This window comes from Budorcas taxicolor, chromosome X (genome assembly GCF_023091745.1).
Source record: "Budorcas taxicolor isolate Tak-1 chromosome X, Takin1.1, whole genome shotgun sequence".
NCBI classification, from domain to species: Eukaryota; Metazoa; Chordata; class Mammalia; order Artiodactyla; family Bovidae; genus Budorcas; species Budorcas taxicolor.
The window spans coordinates 133,559,348-133,583,027 of NC_068935.1; the positions used below are offsets into that span (position 1 = coordinate 133,559,348).

Sequence of the window (23,680 nt, forward strand, 5' to 3'; positions counted from 1 at the left end):
CCCACTAGAATATAAGCTTTCTGTCGGAGTGAATTTTTGTTCATTTCCATCTACTTTTTTTTTACTGCATTACCCCTACACCTGGTACTTGGTGGAAACACAGGAAATATTGGTTGGATTAATGAATGACTCAGTGGTACCTCTGTGATGTATGATGATTTCCATATTACTGATCCTTACTCCTTATGAAAAGGTATAGGCATGGAGGAATTAAGGCTACCTTTCTCAGAGTCAGTTCACCATTCACGTAAGCATTCTTGATCTCCTTAGACAACCTTTGAGATTTATATATTGAGAAGAAGGACAATGAAGTAGGAGGACCTGACAAAGATGTCTGGCCTAGGTCAGCAAAAAGAAAACTGACTTTGCTATAGTCCTCTCTTTACTATACATGGCTTCCCTGGTGGCTCAGATGGTAAAGGATCTGCCTGCAATGCAGGAGACCCATGATCAATCCCTGAGTCAGGAAGATCTCCTGGAGGAGGAAATGGCAACTCACTCTAGTATTCTTGCCTGGAGAATCCCATGGACAGAGGAGCCTGGTGGGCTACAGTCCATGGGGTCACAAAGAGTCAGACACGACTGAGCGACTAACACTTACTATACGTTAGCTCTGAGACCTCATCTTCTTTGATTTCCATTTCTTTAATTAGCAAAGGACTAGGTTAGAATGAATAATAACCAAGATCCCTTCTAGTTCTAAAATCTGCACAGTTCTATGCCCTAGCTTCACCTCTTTTTATTAATTAATCTCCTCACTTGTAGATGCTTTTTGGAATATTTGGCATTTCAGAATCTAGTTTGTTATACTGACACTGGTGACTGGTTGGCAAAGCTGGTCTGTGTGAATGGACAAAAATTCATTCCTGTATATAGCTGTTTCATTTTGTTTTGTTTTAAGAAGCTTTCAGAAGTAGCGCAGTAATTCCAAACAAGAAAGGATGAAGCTAGACAGAACCTAATGGTTAAAGGTGGTTAGCTGTTGTACTCTTTCACAGTTCTTGGAAATGTTTATGAGGTCAGAGTGGGAGGCATCACTTCCCATTGGCATCAGAAAGGAAGACTTGATAGAAAAGGTGGCTGTGAGTTTGTCCTTCAAGGCAAAATGCACTCTAGAGGCGTGGTTCCATGGAACTGATGAAAGGGGTATAAAAACCCACAGAGGCCTGGCAGGGACCCAAAGCTTGTTCTGAGTGTTATAATGTCCTTTATTTCCACATGTTGACACTGCCTTTCCCAAGTGGCTAATATCTGACTTAATGGGAAAGGGCCAAAAAGAACCTGACTTTGTCCCAGAATACAGAAGCGATACCCAGCTTTAGAGGCTGACCTGCAATTTGAGAGCGTGGCTTCGACAGTCTTTTTTTTTTTTTTTTTTTTAAACTGGTTGTTTGCTTTTCAGACACTGGGTTAGAAATCATCCAGCTGGAAAGAGGTCATGATAACACCCACCACGATGATCACTCTATCAAAAGACCAAAGCAGCAGATTAAAATCATAGTTATCAAACTTGAACATGCAGCAGAGTCGTAAGAAAAATCTGTCAGACATTCAGATTCCTGGGCTGCACTCCAGAGAGTCAAACTGAATAGCAATGAGATGGGGCCCAGAATTGTGCACTAATGAATGCCTCCAGGGCTTTCTGCTAGTTTCCTAATCACACCTTGGGAAAACCACATCTTGGGAAACTCCCAAAATGGTGGGAGGACCATGAGCTTTACAAACAGTTCCCAGAATTCAAATCTCTGCTGAGCCAGGTATTTGCTATGTAATCTTGACCCTATTCTAAGTCTTCATTTTTCTGTTGGAAACAAACAAACAAGCAAAAAAGATGAAGCTTTACAGGATTATTTTGAGAATTAGAAATGATATCTTAAGGCTTCCCTAGTGGCTCAGACAGTAAAGAATCTGCCTGCAATGCAGGAGACCCGGGTTCAATCCCTGGATCATGAAGATCCCCTGGAGAAGGGCATGGCAACCCACTCCAGTATTCTTGCCGAGAAATCCCATGAACAGAGCAGCCTGGCGGGCTACAGTCCATGGGGTTGCAAAGAGTTGGACATGAATGAGCAACTAACACACACACACACACACACACACACACACACACACACAGGCACTTCAGAAATAGAGAGAAATCACTGCTATTAGTACATGAAATTGATCAGGTGCCTGCCCTATCAAAGTACCTCCAGATGTCACCTTGGCAGTGATGCCCATCTGCACCATGCCATGTGACACTGTGACCTGCTCCCACATATATATACTCCTAGCCCTTTATTCTTTTCTTCCTTTTAGCTCTAGCACTTAGCACCTTTAACTCACTGTGTATTATGCATGCTGAAACCTAATAGAATGCAAACTTTATGAAAGCAGGGATTTTTGCTTGTTTTATTCACTGATATCCACAGCACCTAGAAAATACTTGGCAGAAAATGGGAGCTCGGTAATTATTTGTTTAAAAAAATACTGTAATACTGTATTGCTAAGAAAAAATGTGTTTTGTTGTTTGTTTTTAATTCAGTACCCATAGACCTTAGATTCCTCAACCTTTAAGTCATAACCCTCCATCCCTGATATCAGTAACTATGTAAAAATTGAAAACACAAAATCATAACCTCTCTGGGAACACTGAAAATCAAAGCGAAGAATCATGCATATCTAGAAATGATCAGTGGTATCACTGCGAGGCAGAAAGCATTCACCTACTCCATCAGGGACCCGTTAATTATTCTGAAAGTTGTGGCTTCTGTAGCTGATGTTGGGAATGCCAGAGAAAATTCATCGTGGTGCTTGGAATTAATAAGAGCTTCAGAGCAGAGTGGAGAAAAGAGTCCGCTCCCTCTCAGGGCTGATACTACTAGGGCTTCTTTTTTGGAGAGAGGGAAAGAGGCAAAGGCACCACCCTTATGGGCTGATGGAAAGTGCCGAGCACAGTGGAGACGTGGGAACGCCAGAGCGTTCCCACCCTGCTGATTGGTCGGCCTTAGCTGGGGATCAGCGCAGCACACGTGGGAAATTTCGAATGAGAACTACTGGGAGCAAGGGTCAGAAGCTGTGATGAAGATTCCAAGCTTAGAAGCCAAGCCTTGCTCTGTGTTCTCTTCTTTCCCGGCACAAATTACATTTTCTTAAAATTTCTTTCGCATGCCAAGTCAAAAGGAGTCAAGCAGGAACCCAGATCGTCAAACGAGAGACCACCCCCTATCGACATAGCTAGATAATTATATGTGATTTCCATTTCCCTTTTTATATAACCACTGTTTTTCTTTTTTAAATAACCACTGTTCGTGTGCCAGGAGTTGGGCTAGTTATTATGTACATCATAATAATTTATTCTAAATTGCAGCACGATTTCATGAGAAGTAAGCCAAGAGTGTTTGCCCAAGTGATGCAACAACTATAAGTGAACTATTACTACAGTGTGATACTCCCCCCTACACAAAAGATGATGTATTTAATATGATGTCTCATATATGGAGTCCATTTGGCCAGGAGTGGGTGGGGGAGAATATTTTAGCCAATTTGAAAATGGGCAGTAAAGGGGACCTTCAACAGCATTGGTCCTTCTGAACTGATCATAACACTGACCCACTCCATGTCCAGGCCAGCAGATGGCTACAAGAGCCAGTGTGTGTTCCTGCTGGAGCCAGCTCACTTTGTCCCTATCTGCAATGACAGAATGCATGCACTGTTGCCACAGGGGGAGAGGAGCCAAAGTTTATTACACCTGATCCTTTTCCACTTCCCGTAACCTGTTGCCATGGAGCAAAGACTGTTCCTTGCTCTTCATCTTCCACGAGTCATCCCCCATCACAGCTCCATGACTGTATTTTTCATGAATGCTTCCTAATTGGCAAAAACACTGCTTGGGATGGGTTGGCACGTGAGAAAAATTTTTTGAATTTCTTAATGCATTCTGACCCTTCAAATGCACTGAGACCTCTTTACATAATATTAAGCCGTCCTCCAAACCAGAGCTGCACAAAGGTCCAAGGCTGGGCCTGCCCATGTTTGAGCTTTTGCTCCCATAAATAGCCAAAGTGATTTCTTTGAGTGTGTTTGTTAGCTGAAAAGAAATGTCATCATGACTTTCAGTGACATTGACTTCTGCTGGGGAGTGTTAGGGAGTTTTCAATGCAAAGCATCCTTCTTGGTTCAGTGCCAAGTGGTGGATTGGTGCGAAACACCTGGTGGCAAGATAGAATGGTAGGATTGGGTCCTGGGAACTGCTCTTTCAGATGCCCTTAATGGTTTGTTATGGTGACTTAGTAAATGGAGAAAACTCAAACCATCTTTCCCTCTCTGTGGTTTATGGAATAAAATACATCATAGCAGTTATACCCGAGGCAATCATTCAAGGTTTCATTTTTAATTTGATAGGGTGGATTTTAATTGTGACAGTTTTATTCCTTCATATGTGCAGTGTTTACATTTTTTCTTTCAAGCAGGAGAGTCCAAAGTTCTTTTGATTTTTGAAATAGCATTATCCTTTGAAGGAACCTATGAAAATCTAAGGAGTTGAGTCTCCAAATAAACACAACCGTATATGGTACCCTTAGAAAATATCTAAAGTTGCTAAATACTTGAGTAAAACCCAATGGAGATTTTGCTTTGAAACAATAAATTGTAAAGGAAGAAGCCCTTTGGGATGGGTTTGGTTCCTTCACATAAACGTTCAGAATTGATTGATTTAAAAAAATTAATACGCTTTTCACGATCCTACTCCTTAGTTTCCGTTTCATTAGATGCAAAGTCCCAGAAGAAAAAAAGTTTGATTGAGTCATACATTTCATTTTTAGAGTTCTTGTATTGATGGCAACAGTAGTTTAAGAACTTATTAGAAAAATTCTAGTGATCCTCAGTTGGGAAAAGAAAGTTGTTTTCCAACTCTAAAAATGAGTAACAAGGAAATTTTCCTATAGCTTGAGATTGGTACCCTTTCCAAGAAGAGAGAAACAACTAGACCAGTGTACACCATGAAGACCAATAATCCTGGGTTATTTTTATCAGCATTTGTAGCAATTCCAACAACATTCATTTAGTATCCATTGCAGAGGAAGCACCAGCCTAGCTTGCGTTCTGAAAGAGCATAAAGTTGAGTGTGTGAGCGAATGAGTGAGTGGGTGAATGGTCCTGGATATGCTGGTAGGAGTTCCAGCTGCAACCGCAGTCAGCTATAGGTGGTGGCAAATGTCAGGATTTATTGGGCTGGCCAGAAAATTTGTTCAAAGATGTTATGGAAAAACCCAAATGAACTTTTTGGCCAATTCAATATTATCTCACACAATAAGAAACCTGGGGGCACAATTTTAGCAGCTCAGTTGCACTTCTCCTCTCTCTGGTCCACCATCTTTAATTGAAGAGACCACAATCGTTTTCAGCATCTCTTGCAGCCAGTATCACATCCAGTCACAAAGAAAGATGTTTTCTCTCCTGCATCTCTTGTCAATATGAAGGAGAGCCTTTTCTAGAAGCTTCTACAAGACCCCCCCCCTTGGGGTCCCTTGGCCAGGATTGGCCCATATGATCTTGACATAGCTGTGAAGGAGGCCAGTTGACAGAGAACTGCAACCTCTCGAAGTTCCAGGCAGTCAAATCAGATAACCCCTGTTTTCTGACAGTGTGACCAGCCCAAAGACCTGAGGTCTGTCAGAAGAGAAAAAGCTAAAAGGTAGAAGCTACACATAGTCTAGCTTCAAGAGGTTATACAGTGTAGCTCTAGAAATTCAAGGGGCAGTCAAGAATGAAGACATGTTGAGAGGAAATCCCAGAACTTCATTACCCACCAGAAGTGTTAGGCAGAAGAGAAGAGGCATGTTTCTTTGCAAGCACCCAGGATAAGAGGTGGAAATTGATGGCTGTTAGGCAAGAAAAAAAATCTCAGAACAAATATTCACATCTCCAAGTAATCTGCTTTTAGTTTTTTCTTTTAAGTGTTTGACTTATTTTGTCTATTTCCAATACAGTTTTTATGCTAAAGTTCTTTGCAACTCTTCAGATACTTTCAAATTTGTTAGCCCTTTGATCCACATAGCATCCCCGTAAAGGAGAAGGGGACAGATTTCCAGATTGAGGAACAGAATCCTAAAGAAGAAGGTTGATGTTTCCTAAGTTTATGTTAACTATAAGCAGCAGAGCCAAAACTGGAGCTCAGGAGCTATTGATTCTTGGTCAGATATTCTTTCAACAGCATCCTAATTACTGAAAAGGAATGTGTGTGTGGACGGTCTGCCTGGGTATTTCTTCCTCCTCGCTGTGAGCTGCTATTTCCTGTCAGTTCATTCTCTTCACTTTGGTTTCTCTATTAAGTATCTAAATTAATAGAAAATGAATACTCATCCTATTGAACTGAGCCAGTAATTTGAAATTTTTATTAAATAGTAGGAAATGAAATGTGCAAATGTGGACACAGATAAGAGGAATTATTGGGAAAACAGCACTGGATGCTGTTGTATGAATATTGAAAGTCAGTTCCAGGCATCATTTCAAATTCTCTACTTTCATTTTCCCACTGGCTCCAATTTTCTGAACTATTCCTTTATTTTTTAAACAAATGTGGTTTTATCATGTGAATTCTGAAAGCTGCTTTAAATCATTTTGTGACAAGATGGGCTATGAATAAATTAATTAAAATAATGCATTCTGTATTATACACTGTAGTCAGTCTTGTGTAATACATAGGAAGCTAGTACCTACCCTTCCTGCAGTACGCAGATCCATACATATTTAAGCTATATTTTTTTCAGTCATTTGTAAATAGTGTCTCCAAGGCAAAAAAAGTACCAAAAGTCTTTTAGAAAGGAACTGTAGATAGGGTTATAGCACTGACCCTTTGGTTACCAAGTAAAGGTCACATATGCTACAGAAAATAAACGTCAATAATTGTAATTTGTTAGAAATGAAGCCTAGTTGAATGAGTAAAACTCTGAATTGCAGAATGGTTTTTGAAATTTATGCAAAGTTATTTTCAAATAATGATCCTTCCTGTAAGCTATTTAATAATGAATCTGAATTGATCAGAGAACTGATATTGTGATGTTTGCACCACTCCAAAGGCCATCCACTCCAGTTGTTTATTCTTAGTAAGAATGGATTTGGCGCTTGGAGCAAAATTTTTTATTACATGTCTAAGCATACGAAATTTTAAATTAAACTAACTGGACAAAAATACACATAGTTTTCCTAGTTTGCTCGTGAAAGTTTCTTAAAAAAAAAAAAATTATTGCATACATTGTTGGCCTATATGATTTTTTGCTTCGCAGTTCATTGTTTTTTAAAAATGAGTCCCCTCTCTTCTCATTTTCACCCTTTGAATTTTACTTTTGGAAAAACTGATGGAATCATGTATATCTGTTGGGTCATATTGTTTGTAAACATTGTCAGTCTTTTAATTGATTTAATGTATTCAATAAAGTAAGAGAACAGATATTCCCATTCTGGACCTAAAAGTCCTGCTCCTCTTCTCTCCTTCCATTCTCATTCCTAGGCCATTGCACTTCGTCATCGAGCTTTAAGTACTAACTATATGTGTGTCCCCCAAATTTCTGTGTTCAACCCAGGACTCTTCCTGAACCCCAGACCCTTATTCCTGATCACTTTCTAGAGCTTTCCTTCATTTGGATGTATCACAGGCCTCTCACTCTTACACCAAAGTGAAGTGAAAGTGCTAGTCACTCAGTTGTGTCCAACTCTTCGCAACCCCATGAACTGTAGCCCACCAGGCTCCTCTGTCCATGGGGTGCTCCAGGCAAGAATACTGGAGTGGGTAGCCTATCCCTTCTCCAGGGATAAGCCCGACCCAGGGAGCCAACCTGGGTCTCCTCCGTTGCAGTCAGCTTCTTTACTGTTTGAGCCACTAGGGAAGCCACAGTCCTAGGCTCTAGCCCCAGCCTCCTCCTCGCCCTGTAGCTTCTCTGTATCAGTAAACAGCAAGCCCGTCCTTCCTGGGAACGTTGACGTCAGCCTCTCTTCTTCATCCCCTGCTCCCTCCCCTCTTCCTTCTCTCTCTCCACCCAGTCGATTAGCTGCTGCTATGGTCTCTACTTTCACTGTCTCCAGGATCCAAATATTTCTTGTCCACTCACCACGCTGGCTCGGCCCTGCCTTATCTCTCTTCTGGATGTATCAACAACAATTCCCCCATCTGTGCTTCCAGCTTCACCCTTTGCTTCTTTGCAATCTCCTAGCAACTCGGTAGCCAGAGTGATGACAAGTCGTGTTCGTCTTCTGCTCAGAACTTCCAGAGGCTCCCTGCCTACTTCGACTGAGAGCAGAAATCATTATCATGGAGTAAGACTCCACAACATCTGGCCTTGGTTACCTGACCTACTTCCTACCACTCGCCTTCTTCCTTTCACTCTGATCCAACTTCCCTGGCCTCCTCGCTGCTCCTGACTCAACATCTTGCTGTTTCTTTCTCCCTTCTCCTTGGAATGATTTTCTCCAATTCCTTCCTCCTTTCCATTCTCTGCTAAAATGTCAGTTTCTCTGACAATCCCATTTAAATGGCACGCCCCCACCCAGGATTCTTTGTTCCCTGTCTTGGCTTTATCTTTCTCCAAGTGATCCTTGCTATGTTTTCTGTTTATTTCTTTAGTGCCAGTCTTCCCATATTCACTGTCAGCTTCAAGGAGACATGAATTCTTGTCTGTTTGGTTTGTCGCTGAATCCCAGAATCCAGTGCCTGGCACTCGGGAAGCATTCACCAAATATTTATGTAATGAATTAAAAGGATGAGGTGGGAAAAGGTCAGAGTGAGATGCACAATGGTACTGAAGTAGAATGCGTGTGGGTATGACTGCTGGGGGCGGAGATGGGAAACAGATTTTGAGGCAAGCAAGTGAGGAGATGGCTTTGATTAAAAAGGGTTTTGGTCAAGTGTCTTGATCAGAGCATTGTGACAAATTTCTTCTTCAGAGAAGAAATTTGACATACGTGTTAAGGGAAACAGAGAGTACACAAGTTAAAAACTGAAGCTCCAGTATTCTGGCCACCTGATGCGAAGAGCAGACTCATTGGAAAAGACTCTTATGCTGGGCAACATTGAAGACAGGAAGAGAAGGGAGCAACTGGGGATGAGTTGGTTGGATGGCACCACTGACTCGATGGACATGAGTTTGAGCAAGCTCTGGGAGACAGTGAAGGACAGGGAAGCCTGGCATGCTGCAGTGCATGGGGTCACAGAGTCAGACATGACTGAGGGACTGAACAACAACAGGTTAGCAAGCTGTTGTATCAAAGGCCCATCTAAGATGGATCTTTGTTTTCGATTAAAAGCTCAAACCAGCTTAAGGAATTTTGGGGCTCACACAGCTGAACGATCCAAGAGCAAATGTGGCTTAGTCATGGCTTTACCTGGGACTCAAATGATGTCAAGAGACCCCTTTTTCTCTCTCTCCATTTCTTGGAATTGTTTCTTCAGTTGTCAGCACTATCTTCAGGCCCTGTATCCTGTCTCTGCAAAGTCCCCGGGAAGTTCTCACAGCTTTTCACTGCTTCTAATGAAGTCGCATGCTCATCACTCAAGCACCCATGCTTCAGTCTGGGGATGAAAGAATCATTGATTTAGGTGAAGGTACACCTCACCCTCAAGCTGAAGGTTGGGGAGCAGTTACTTTTCCAGAGGGAACTTGCAATATGGCTGTCAGGGAAATGAAAGCTGGTAATGGCTAACAGATGAGAACTCCAAAGGGATAATGAGGGCTCAAACTTGGATCATTGCAGCTGGAATGGAAAAGAGAAGGAAGAAGTAACAGGCATCTTGGAGATGAAATCAAGTGGGTTTCCTGGCTCTGAACGTGGAGGGGAAAGGACACAGAGAAGCTTGAATCCAACCCAGCTTTTTAGCCTGTGTGACTAGGGTTTGGCAATGTCATTAATGAAGATTCAGAATGAAGTAGGAAGAACAGATTTATGAGAGGAGGAAAGCATTTTGAGAAAGCATTGCATTTTTGAGAAAGCATTGCTTTCTCATCCCTGTTCTTCTTAATAAAATTGTTTCCAGAGTTCAAGATGAATTGAGTTCTGCAAGAGGCAGGAGGCAAATTCTTCCACCAACCACTTACTCTCAGAAGACTTGTCCCCACAGTTTTTAAGAGTCTTGTCTCCAAGCCCACATGTGAGAGAATCAGAATGAAAATGTATTTTCCCTCAGTAGTTGAAATTTCCTTTGGTTGAGCATCTGCAGAGTAGTAAACCATTGGAGCCAGGTTCAATCTTGTTTTCTAGAAAAGTCCTACACGAGCGATCTAGGATTGGAAGGCCATTCTCTCATGCCCTGAGGATTAAGCCTAGAGAAACCCATGATGCTCATCTATAACATTCTAGGGCATGCCTCATCCCATTGTGAAGCAAAAACTCTTGATTGTTGATAGACCATGATGCAAGAAACAAGTGAAGGCAGGCACCGAATGGCCAAGTGACGTCTGCAAATGTAGTAGTGGCATTTTTTGAGTGTCTGCTATCTGCCAGGTGCTGTTCTAAGTTCTCGACAAGTAATGCGTCTTTTACATCACCACATCAATCAGCCTTTTTGGTGAGTCCTCTTACTGTTTCTAGTTTCCAGATGAGAACACTGAGACCTAGAAAGGTTAGATCCATTACCCAAAGCCCCACAGCCATATACTGGAACTCAGACACAAGCAGCCTCTGGCTGCAGGGTCTGGCCCAATAAACTAATCAGATGTTCCAGAACCGCCCAAGACAGTCCTCATTTCTGCCTCTTGTCTTGGCATAGTTATAAATATGAACTCTAGAAAGTGTCCCCATTTGGACAAGAAGTTATGAACACCATTCCTCTTAACCATGATATTTTGCTCATTCAAAGTCAAGAAAATCGAGTCCAAGCAACAGAGGGTTCCAAGTGGTTAGGCTCTATCTCCAGTCACGAGTGGAGTGACAGTTCACCCCACTTGAATTGAATTGAGTAGTGGATATGAAAGTGAAGTGAAAGTATTATTTGCTCAGTCATGTCCAACTGTTTGTGATCCCCTGGACTGTACCTCTATCCATGGAATTCTCCAGGTGAGATTATTGGAGTGGGTTGCCATTCCCTTCTCCATTGGCTCTTCCCAACCCTGGGATTTAACCCAGGTCTCCTGCATTGCAGGCACATTCTTTACTGTCTGAGCAACCAGGGAAGCCCAGTGAGTATGACTCTCTGGTAATCATCCAGTTTGTTCTAAGAATGAAACTGGCTGCATGGGTTGGTGTAGATTTGGTTTTAACCAACAAATCCCTCTGTTCTCTTATAACTTTTGTTGTCTGTGTGACCCCATGGACTGTAGATAACTTTTGAGGCATCCGTTTAGACGCTGTTGTCAGCCTGCCAGTGCCCACAGTCCGCCTCTTGCTGGAGCGGTTTTATTTATGCCTTGACACTTGGTCCGTGCAGGTTCCCCCGGATCTGCAGAATGAAGTGCTAATCAGCCTGTTAGAGACTGATCCGGATGTGGTGGACTATCTGCTCAGAAGGAAGGCCTCCCAGTCTTCGTGAGTATGCTCGTTTTCCCATCTTCTCAGATCATCTTGGGGATGTCTCTTTCCATTTCCAAAGAATTAGAAAAGTTTACATAACTCCACACAGGGTGACTTGAGTGGAATTTTGGTGACTTCCTGGCAAATCTGATCTGTCCCCCTAAAAAGAAAATCCTTGTCTTACCAATTGACTTGTCAAATTAGAAACTGCCTTTGGGGATTTTTCTGTTTCTTTTTTTTGTCTTTTTCCAGCCCCTTGAGACTGTGTTTACCAGAAAAAAAAAAAAAAGCCACTAAATCACACTGGCAGGAAGCGCAGGAACTGACAGTGATATGCATCAGTGATTCCACTTCTACAGTCCTTAAAACTGTGCTTAGCAGCCCCCAAGGATGCGCCTGGATGCATCTTACCTGTGTAACTTACCAGTGAGACAGGTGCATCACCAAACCACAGGACAGGCCTCAGCCAAGGCCTAGGTGGCCATTGGAAATGAGACATGTTCACCCTCTCGACTTGCCCACTCTTTATAGCTAGCATCCTTATGACAGAAACGCACACTGGTCTCCACAGGCCCGCATGTTTGCAATGAAGAAAATACAAGCTTCCCTGTAGGCTATGGTTTGCCACCATTTTTTCCCCCAAAGGAGAAGCACGGAATTTTTCCTGCTGTTTAGATTTTATGATTTCTCTTCACCATTTGCTATAGAGGCAGAGTGTATGGGGGGTGCCGAACATTTAACAAAGCCAGTTAAGGGGACAATATTGCATCATGAACCAGGAGCGATGTTGCCATCAAGGCACCAAGCCCGAAATTTGTGACAGGAAAAGTTGTGATCCTTCGTGAAAGTATCATTTATGCTGTGCTTTTTAATCTACTGAATTTCAGCAATTCTAAGACACATTTTCCCCCAGGTTTTATAATCTCTGAAATTAAGATTAATCTTTTTTATTAATTTTTTATTGGAGTATAGTTGCTTTACAATGTTGTGTTAGTTTCAGGTGTACAGCAAAGTGAATCAGTTACACATATACACATATCCCCTCTTTTTCAGACTCTTTTGCCATAGAGGTCATTACAGAATATTGAGCAGAGTTCCCTGTGCTATTCAGCAGGTTCTCATTTGTTATCTATTTTAGACATAGCAGTGTGTATATGTCAATTCCAATCTCCCAATCCATCCCACCCTTCCCCTCCTTGGTATCCATAAGTTTGAGATTAATCTTATAATCAGTGACATGTCTTCATAGCCTTTTCTCTCTTAGTCATACATAAATACTGTAATGGTCTGTCTTATCCAGTGGTATCTTGGAAAGATGGACATGCATTAAATTTTTCTTTTATACTGCTGTTGAATTTGATGTACTAATTTTCATTTAAAACTATTTCAAATATTTAAAAATTATGTTTTTTACAGAAACTTGGTGGAAAGAAATTGCACATTGTTCAGGCCTCCTTCTTTCCTGGGTCATTACGTTCATAACCCTGCTCAGTTCAGTTTCACTCTATGTCCTGTAGAGCAGGGAAGAATTTTTAAGTGGATCATCCTTTCAAGAGCACTTTTTAAAATCCATTTCTGTGCCAATCATTATCAAGATAATTTCTGCTTCAAGTAAGACATTCTGCCTAGATTCAAGCCCTAAGAGCCAGGAGAGAATAAAAATTAATTCAAATTATATACATGGGCTAGCATTTCATGGTCTTACTTTTCATATCAGAGAATTAGGCTTTCTTAAATTTTCCCGAGATACCTAGCTATCATCAAGGTGTAGATTCTAATTTAAACTAACACAGGGCTTTTCTTCGCAGTAGATCTTGTACCACCAGAATTTAAAGGAACTTACTTATTTCCTTCCCCTGGGCAAGAGACCAGACACTGTGGCCTTCTCTTTGTGAATCCCCCGTTAAGCTGCCTTAAACCACTTCTCTGTGGGAAAGCTAGAAAACACACACCTAAAAAAACACTGATTTTGACTTGCCGAATTTCTTGCTTTTACATGGCATTTAAAAGTATATGAATATTATATGTTGAAGAATAGGTGATAGAAGTTATTTCTCTGTGGTTTTCAAGTACACTCTTTGCATATAAACACCAATAAATGGGCCTTTCTTTCTCTAATCTTAGGAAAAGGAGGAATCATATTAAGCCCACCCCAAGCTGTAGAGTGGTTTAGCCTCTTCTGTTGCCTGTCCCCATAGGAACAAGAATTGCAAGGCCTAGGCAAGCTGACCCTATTCCAAGATGTTAGGTGAGTGACGGGGCTTCAAGGAAAGGGCCGTGAGGTCACAGGAGCATGGAAAATGTCTTTGGGAGAAGATTGGCTAAGTAAGGAGGAGTATTCAGTTTTTCCCTCTGGACACAGGTCAAACAGCAGCTCAGAAGGGTGATAATGCTGCCAGGAAATGAAAATACATACATTAGCAAATAAATATGGATTTTTAATGGCCGTTTGAGGCTTGAAAGTCCTGACCCTCGCGCTGTAGATGGTCTCTGCAGCCTTTACAGCGTGCTTCTCCACTTAACTGTGCGTCTGGATCGCCAGGAGTTCTTGTTAAAAAACTCTCTGAATCAGTATATCTGGGGAGGGAGCCTGAGAAACTGCATTTTTAACAGACCCTCAGATGGTACTGTGATATGGTCCACACTTTGAGGAGCAAAAGCTTAAAATCTCAAGGCAATTTTTTTTCAATTTTTTTTTGAAGTATAGTTGATTTACAACGTTGTGTTAATTTCTGCCATACCACAAAGTGATTCTGTTGTGCACATATGTACATATATATGTATATACATATATATACATTCATTTTTTTAGATTCTTTTCCAACATGGTTTATCACAAGATACTGAGTATAGTGCCCTGTGCTCTACAGTAGGACCTTCTTGTTTATCCATCCTGTTTATAAAAACTCACATCTTTAAGAGCTTGCAGGTTTGTTGAAGTAGGCCTCCAAGGGACAAATGGTATGTGCTGGGTCCCTGGTGCTCAGCCTCGTCTCCCCATTCAAATCACCTTGGGAGCCTGAAGAATACCTCCACCTGGGTGCCCCCACCCCACCCCCCGCCCAGAGATTTGGATTTACTTATTCTGGGGTGCAGTCTGGACACCGGGATTTTCAAAGCTCCCATGTGATTCTCTCCCAAGTGGCCAGGCTAAGAACTGCCAGCTGAGAGCTGCCCCAGTAGACACTACATATTTCCTGTCATCCAGAGAGTTGAGGTTAGGTGATTTGTTACATTCCAAAGGGGGCTCTGTGCTGACAGAGAAGGCAACCAGTGCTCCAGACCATAAATCCACATGAACTTTGGAGAAGAGAAAGAAATGTTTCCTGTTGTCTCATGGATAGCTTCTGAGAAGAGCAAGGATTTGAAGGGAACTTTGTAGGGCTGGAGAGGTTGTCAATAGGCCTGAATGTTTGGGGAGCTTGAACCAGGGCCTGGTCATAAAAGTAAATATGTCAGCTGGCTGGGGACATAGTAAAAAAAGCTAGCCAGCACAGACGGCAGAAGCCCTTAAATGGCAAGCTTAGTGGTGATGCCTAAACCAAGAAGCAGTGGTGAAGAGTTAGAGTGATGAGAGATCGTGGTCATGATAGATTACAGTGCTGACAAATTGCAGTACCCCAATGCTGGCAACACTGGCATGCCAATTACCCATCAATAGCACATGCTTGTATGATACAAAACGCTGGTCATGAGGTTTGAATTCAGAGCCAGATTGCCTGAGTCCAGATCCCATTTCTACTTCTAGTTAGCTGTGCTGTCTTGGGTAAATCAATTTCTCTCTCTGTCTCAGTTTCCTCATCTGTAAACCAGAGATAAAAAGTTATACTGGGATGAGGACTTCCCTGGCAGTCCAGTGGTTAAGACTCAGCACTTACAATACGGGGCGGTGGGGGGCGGGGGGCGGGGGGGGGGGGCGGTGCAGGTTCGATCCCTGATCAGGGAACTAAGATCTCACATGCCATGCGGCCAAAAAAATAAAAAGAGGAAAAAGTACTAACTTTATAGTTATTTGGCTATTAGAACAGTATCTGGCTTTAAATAAATGCTTAGTATCCGTTAATGATCATTATCACGTTGCTTGGCATTTCATCATTCTGTTCATGTATAACTACTTACCAAAGTAGGATTTGGTAAGTAGGTGTAAGTAGTCTTAAGTGGGGTGTCACTAGATTCTGCCTTGCTGTCCGTGAGACAGCAACTTATGAAGGCAACATGGCGCGAGAGAACCCATCCGTGTTAAGTTGTGGCACTCTGGGAAAAGGCAAAGCCCACCTGATCTAACTGGCATCGGGATGGTGGCATGGTTCTGGAATAGAAAGAGGGGTGAGGACGAAAGGCACGGAAGTTGGGAAGGTGGCCTGATCGCATCAGGCCAGGTAGAGTTTGAAAGGGACAGGAAGTGGTTCCGTTTGCAGGTCATGAGCTGGAGGACCTGGATAAGCTGTGGCGCAATGGAAATGGACAGAACTCTTGTTCTGAAGATTTTATTTAGTGAAAACTCAGCTACAAGGGCTATAAAAGGCAAGAATGGAAAGGATTTTCAGGAAGACCACAGAATGGAAAGCAACAGTAGCTTCTAAAATGAACTCCGTAAGTGCAGTGATATGCACGAGCTCCCTCGTTATTCTCTTCCGACTCTTTGATTAATTTCCTGAAGCTTCTGTTCTGTGCCATCAATTCACATACCTAAATAAGGTTTTAGGTTCCCGTGCCCCACGTGGAAACTGCATAAGATTTTATTTGGAGTGGACAAGTAAATTTTCAAAAGAGTGTCAAACCAAGAACAAGAACATACTCATAATTTCTGTTTTGAAAGATGAAACATTTAGTAATATTTGGGAATTTCATGTTTTCATTTGAGTTGTTTCCTCTTCTGTCTGTGGCAACTGAACTGGGGGAGTGAAAGGAGGATTCATTATTTTTTCTTGTGCTTGTCTACTTACATTTTTGGCTTCAACCAAAATGGAATGCCAAGAGGAGATTAGAAGAGATTTTTATTACTAAAAAGGCAAGACTTCTAGTTTTTTAGTTGCTTGTCTGGTATATTTATTGGAATTATAGGCTCTTTTTTTTTTCAAAGATACTTAGAATAGATTCCCCCCCCACCTCCTTGATTTAGGGATGTAAGGAAATAGGGGATGAGAACTGAATCAAAGAAGACAAGGTGTGATAAACACAGGCATTTGCAACAGAACAGAGCAGGGCTGGGACTAGGGTGAGGAAAGTGAGGTGCAAGTTTTAAGGATGTGCTAAAACAGTCATCAAAATGAACAACAATTAAATGTAGCAATTTTTAAAAACAAATGTTGTCGCCAAAGATCTACAATGAACAAAATAGCAACACAACTTTTGGGAGACCTGGGCAAGTTCTAATGTCTGTCTCCTGGTGGGAGTGTGGATCCATGTCAGCTTCTCTTTGGAGCGGGCTGCCTTTGTCCCTAGGATTCTGCATAAGGGATGTTTTGCAGAAGTGAACATGATGAATGTGAAAATCTTCCATAAATCCAGAGTGACTGTGGCAGTGGATTCCTTTCCCATTACAATGAACAGTGTCGATGATGGTTATGTGCTTTGAGTTCCAACAGACGGAGGTTTATCAGTTCACGGCTAAGCCAAGCATGAAACCAAAGCAAGTTTGAAATCCCCAAGGATGTTTCTCACTGAGGTCGCTCAGCCAGGGGCCGGGCCGGCCACTTTCCGGTGATTGAACCGGAGTTTTCCGTCTATCCACAGAACGAGTTCTGTGCCTCCGGCTGCAGTGCAGGCCTGCCCACAGTACCCTGCCAGCGTGTTTACACCCTGACCTGGAAGGACCAGCTAAGGGTGAGAAAGCAATTCGCTCTCCGTGTCCATCTCATGCTTGTTTGGTTGGCCGAGACTGGCCGTGCGTGCTGTGGATGGTCCCGAGGCTTTCAGGGCTCATGGGAAAGCTCTCCAGTTATGGAGGCAAACCCAGTCAACTGGCAGTGTATCCACTCAGCATTCCCCACCTCAACCCATGAAATTCTAACACCTACAGAGACAGAACACCATGAGCCTCTCAACGATTTCTCACTGCTTAGAGTAAATATTTTCTGTAAATAAACACATGAATATTTTAGCCCTTTACTTGGAGCGCTGAACTTAAAATTGTCTTCCGAGAGGTGAATCAGCTTAGGAGGCAAATCTTCGAGAAGATATCAGTGACAGCTTGTCTCGGTTTTTTTTTCAAAGATACTTACAGGGAAGGTCCTGGATTTGTTTCCAGTTGATTTAATGATAAAGCAATGGAGTGACACTAAAATTTTTGAAAACTCTGAACTGCCAATATTATAGTGAGACTTCTGAGGAGTAAATATAATTGTTTCATTTCATTAATTGGTGGGCTCTCGTGTGGAAAGACAAGTCTTCCCAGGTGGCCCAGTGGTAAAGAATCCGCTGGCCAGTGCAGGAGACACAGGTTTGATCCATGGACTGGACAGATCCCCGGGAAGAGGAAGTGGCAACCTACTCCAGTATTCTTGCCTGAAGAATTCCACGGACAGAGGAGCCTGGCAGGCTAGAGACCATGGGTCTCAGAGAGTCGGACATGACCGAGCGCACATGCATACATGTAGAAAAACAACCCTTGGGTGTGGGTTCCTGGGCAAATTTGGCCACCACCTTACTGACCTCTGCTGAGAAATTAAAATGATAAATAGGAAATACTTTAAACATATAAAAGAGCCACCAACTGTAAGCATAAAACAAGGCATTTTACTATTGATTTTGAATTATTTTAAACTATACAGTCCAGGGAATTCTCCAGGCCAGACTACTGCAGTGGGTAGGCTTTCCCTTCTCCAGGGTAACTTCCCAACCCAGGGATCAAACCCAGGCCTGCCGCGTTGCAGGCAGATCCTTTACCAGCTGAGCCACGAGAGAAGCCCAAGAATACTGGAGTGGGTAGCCTATCCGTTCTCCAGAGGATCTTCCCGACCCAGGAATCGAACCGGGGTCTCCTGCCTTGCAGGCGGATTCTTTACCAGCTAAGCTATCAGGGAAGCCCATGATTTTAAACAGTATTTATCAAATACATTTTCAGAGTCTCGACCCCATGCAATGTCACCATCCCCTCATTTATTTCAGTTCTCTCTCAACGTGTGATCAGAGTTGTTAACAGTAACTTCATCCAGTTGCTGCCACACAATGAATTCTATATACATGTCAACTTATGTGCTTCTCCCAGGCCAAGGGGTTGCTTCACATAAGAGGCTAACCCAAGCTGTTTGCCATGTGCACTCAACCTGCATCAGCTTCCATGGCTAAGTACACTGGCTGGGGAAAGAGGGATCCCCCACCTGCCCATGTTCTGGGGATGACCCCAGCCCCACTGAGGAGGTCCATGGGCTGTGTCTACTGCTTTCGCCTCCACCCCCAGGGATTAGCTCTGACCTCCTTCTCTGGTTTCTCCCTGATGGGGGCTACAGGTGTGGTGACCTCGGTGGCTTGACTTGGAGAATGACACCAAAGAGCAGAGAAAGGCAGCTTGGCCCCTCCTGCCCCCCTCCCCTTATCATGTTCTGATCCATAACCAGATGGCATTCAGCGATCTGGCTCCTGCAGGCTGGAGCTGGCTGCAATGGGCACGCTCTCTCCTCTAATCCGCTGTAGCCCTGCCAGCTTGAAGTCAGAACCAGCCCACTGCCCCCACTGCCAGCCGGGGCTGAGGCTGTGGCCAGTACCTGTGATCTCTCTGCTACTTGCCTCTGAGGAGATCCATAGCCCACGGTCACATCTATAGGGTGAGGGAGGGCAGGTAGGCTTGGTATCTCAGGTTTGGTGTCTGACTTCCCCCAAGTATCAAAATTACCTGGAGGGCTTTTAAAGCCCTGCCCCAAGAGGTTCCCTTTCAGTCCTCAGAAGCAGCACCCATTTGGCTTAATGATCTGCTGTCACCATCTTGAAATTCTAGTCATTATTCTCACTGTGGGGCCCCGCAGGTTCATTTGGCCCTGAGCCCTGCTTGTGGTCGCCAGTCCCATCAGGAGATCCAAAGGGCAGCCTGTGAATTCGCATTTCCAACCAGCGATGCATTTCCCAGATGATGGGGACGCTGCCATGTCAGAAGTACTGTCCCTAGTACTTGAGATGTTCAAGAAATTTCTTTCATGGGGTGTTTTTCCTGATGCATGTTAACTGTTGACTGAATCTGCAACTTATGTTTTGCTCTATATATTCTCTTTTGTATGTTTTGTAAGACAGATGAGCAAGATATGAGACCAAACCATTGTGGTCTCCATGAGCTACAATACGACCTTTCCAAAACTCTCTTCCTGTTGTAAGGGGGCCCCAAAGCATCTGTGGCCCAGATAGTTATTTTAATTTGGCAAGGGAATTGACTAGACTCTCTTTGAAACAGGTCATAAAAGCAGGTTTTATGTGCCCACTCTTATCGAAATAACACTGTGACTTATTCTTGCCGAGTAGACATAAGACACTTTCATTAATGACTGGAAAAATGTCAACTAAACAGGGAAAAACAACTGAAGTTAGCCCGGCAATTTGATGTCTAGCCCTGGTCATAATGCAGAACCCAGATTCTGAGCTGAGCTCTGTGTGGCTACCAGTTCAGCACACTTATATTTGCTCATTCTCACAGTGGAGTGTCCTCAGTGAGAGTCAAACCCCATGATGACAGACAGGGGTCCGTTTGTTTTGTCCTGTGTTCCTTCCATAGAATCAGAGAGAGTTTCCCCCTTCAATTAAATGATGGCAGTTAAATCGTTTTTTTTTTTCCTCCACTTTCCAGCAGAAGTAGTAAGTTCCTTTTATTTTTCCTTCATTCACTGGAAGCCTTAAGTTTCTGGAAAACCATCCTCGTGGGTTGTCCTCTGGCTCTTTCCCATAAGATCATCAGTCATTGGTTTAAAGAGGAGGCAAGGAAAGGACTGTTTATTCCATGTGGGTGGGAAATTCCCTCAGCAGAAAGTGCTTGGGGCCCTAACTGCCTTGGTGACAGGGAAAGTGTGTCACAGCTGAGTTGCCTTCCCCTGTCAGTAAGCCCCCAGTGAAGCCGGACCCCCTGACAGCATCCTTTCTCCTCCTGCATACACAGAACCTTAGATTAGGAAGGGCTTGCTCAGGCATGGGGTTACCTTCTATAAGATCACCAAGGATTTGTCTTGAAAAATTAATCCAAAAGAAAGTAAAGACCAGAGAAGTGAGGTGGGGCGAGGGGTGGGGGCGGGGGGGCAGCAGAAGCAGGTTTGGGAACTTTTAATCAATCTGTGATCATTTCCCTTTAAGATGTTGTCAGGGCCACTGTTTTGAGGAAAGTAGAAAATACAGATGTTCCCAGGTAAGACTTCAAACACTCTTGTCGTGTTCCTGATGTTCTTGTTTTCCTGTTCGGCTCACATTTTCACCATCATTTCTGTTGCTGTGACAACTCATGCTCATATAAAACTTAATGGATATGCTCATTAGTACGCTTTACATCAATTTGTAAAAGCACTCGTGCCTTGTAGAATCCTTTTAGGTGTATTTAAATACCATGGATTCCAGTGACGGTCATATGTTTATCTTTTTAGCCATCATTTTATCCATAAAACAGTCATTCCCACCACCACCACCACCATCATCATCATTGTCATCTTTGTTGTCAGGAAGGATGGATTGATTTACATTAGTATTTGGGTGAAAGGAGAAAAGGTGTCCATAAACTGCATGTAACGTTTTACTCATAGTTTTGTCTGAATTATTTTTAATTCAGGATATTGAGGAAAGTTAAAGAGTTATCTACAGTTTTCCCTATTTAACAGATAGTGAGCATCAGATTTTAATTTTTAAATGGAAACAGGGATTGATCCAACAGGCATTTCAGCAATGCACCTTGAAGAAAGGGTTTCATCACTTCGCCCTGCTGTTTCCTGTGACATCTGTTGGGTTTTGCTGCCATCTGCTGGCCATTTCGTAGAAATGCTTTCACCTGATTGACAGAAGTCTTGGAACCTTGCTCAGAAACTCTTTTTTTGTTTCAGCCCGTGTCCACACATTCTCCTGCCGTCATTTGTAAACCTGTCCACTGGTTTGAATCTGGTCTCTCATTGCTAACACACTCACGTACCTGTAATTGTCTCCTTGTGCCAGAAGCCCTGACATGCTGAGGTCAGAAGTCTCCTTTTCCATGGGAGGAAGGCACTCGTCCACAGACTCCAACAAGGCCTCCAGCGGAGACCTCTCCCCTTATGACAACAACTCCCCTGTGCTGTCTGAGCGTTCCCTGCTGGCTATGCAAGAGGACGTGGTGCCGGGGGGCTCAGAGAAGCTTTACAAAGGGCCGGAGCCGTGTGTGCGCCGGGTGGGCCACTTGCCCTCCTCGAAGTCGAGGGAGAGTTCTCCTGGACCAAGGCTTGGCAAAGGTAATTCATCCAGTCCCTCTGATTGCATGTGGCCTGGGGTAGGCGCTTTGGACCTGGTCTCCAACCCTTGCTTGTTTCATGTTTCTCTAATTCAATGAGCATTTACTGAGAACCTGCCGAACACTGATCCTGGGTCCGAGTCCCTGCACACCCAGCTAGGTGGGAAGCAGTCTCCAGCTCGGTGAGCCCCAGACAGTCCCAGCTGTCTCTCCCCTCTAGCATCCGAGGAACTTGCTGGCTCCTGGCCTGTGGGCTTGGGTACATATATTTTAGTCTAAGATGGCATCCCGCCATTGCTGTTACTTTTATACAGAGAACAAGCTGAACTCACTATATAAGGAGCAGGCATGTTCCAAATAAGTCTCCATGGCAATGATGACTTTTAGGCAAAAGAAGATATCCATGGTCAAATACATTTGGGAAAGCCTGAGTTAACCAAGCTAACCGTTTCTCTGCTGTACAAGTTCTCAAAAATCTTTACACTGCTAGCAGGCACCATGAATTTCCACGATGGGAGGGAGAGGATGGTTTGCAGCTTTTCTCAAATGTATTTGACCACTGGATGTTCGATTTTGTACTCCCCCTCCACAGAACAATTCCTCGGGGTCAGGACTCGCAGGACACTTTTAAACTGATCATTGGAAGACACAGTACAAATTCTTGCTGCTGTATCACAAATATAAAGTTTTCGCTGAAAAGTCACTCTGAAAGGGCTCCCTTTTTTTGGTGTTTTTAATCACAGCAGCTTTACTTTTATTTCAGAAGTATTTGTTTCAAAAATTTCTTTTAATTTACAGTGAAAACAGTAGTTGGTATTTCCATCAAGCATAAAATTTCTTTTTAAAATGTGAAAGTACTTGCCTCATCCGTGAAATGGACTCAGGGACATCTCTTCAGGATTAAATGAGAGAATGAATACATATGAACTGCTGAACACAGGGAAGCACCAGTAGACATTTGCTTCTAGAAATAGTCATTATCATCATGTTGCCAAATTTGTTTGTTTAGATGCTAAGTCGTGTCTGACTCTTTGTGACCTCACAGACTGTAGCCCGCTAGGCTCCTCTGTCCATGGAATTTTCCAGGCAAGAGTACTGGAGTGGGCTATCATTTCCTTCTCCAGGGACTCTTCCTGACCCAGGGATTGAACCCATGTCTCCTGCATTGGCAGGCGGGTTTTTTACCTCTGAGCCACCTAGGATGCTTTTAGGTTTCAGGATTGTAGTAAGGATTAGATGAGATGGTGGGAACACCTAAGACAGAACCTTAGGCTGTAAATATTTACAGACAGATTATGGGGGGTGTATGAATAAACACATGCAGGACTGTGACTCTGCTGATGCCACAGAGGAGTATTCCCTAGGCCAGATAAACAAACTATAACCATTGTTCCTCTGTCTCTGTGTTGATGCGGTTGGAGCTGTTGTCACCCATGACAATTCTGTTCATTTCCTAGGGCTGCCGTAACAAGTGAACACAAACTTAGTGATTTAAAACAACACAAAAATTTGTTATCATAAAGTTTTAGACGTCAGAAATCTAAAATGGGTCCACAGGGCTGTGTTCCTTCTGGACACTCTAGGGAGCAATCTGTTTCCTTGCCTTTTCCAGCTTCTGAGGCTGCCTGCATTCTTTGGTTCGTGGCCCTTTCCTCCATCTTTAAAGCCAGCAACATAGCATCTTCTATCTTGCTTCCCTCTTATAAAGACCTTTGTGATTACACTGGACTCACACAGATAATCAAGGATCATCTCCTCATTCCAAAATCCAGAACTTAGGCATACCTGCAAGACCCTTTTCACTATACCATCTTCACA

The 23,680-nt window shown here is 43.2% G+C and overlaps 1 protein-coding gene across 3 annotated transcripts in view; it reads left to right on the top strand.

Annotated features, from left to right (window-relative positions):
* ARHGAP6 (Rho GTPase activating protein 6) overlaps positions 1–23,680 on the top strand; it is a 535,940-nt gene that overhangs the window by 506,842 nt on the left and 5,418 nt on the right. For all 3 annotated transcript variants that reach the window (XM_052662938.1, XM_052662939.1, XM_052662940.1), the window contains exons 10-11: positions 11,396–11,493; positions 21,592–21,863. In XM_052662938.1, the coding sequence (XP_052518898.1) occupies positions 11,396–11,493; positions 21,592–21,863 (370 nt within the window). The remainder of the gene's footprint in view (positions 1–11,395; positions 11,494–21,591; positions 21,864–23,680) is intronic.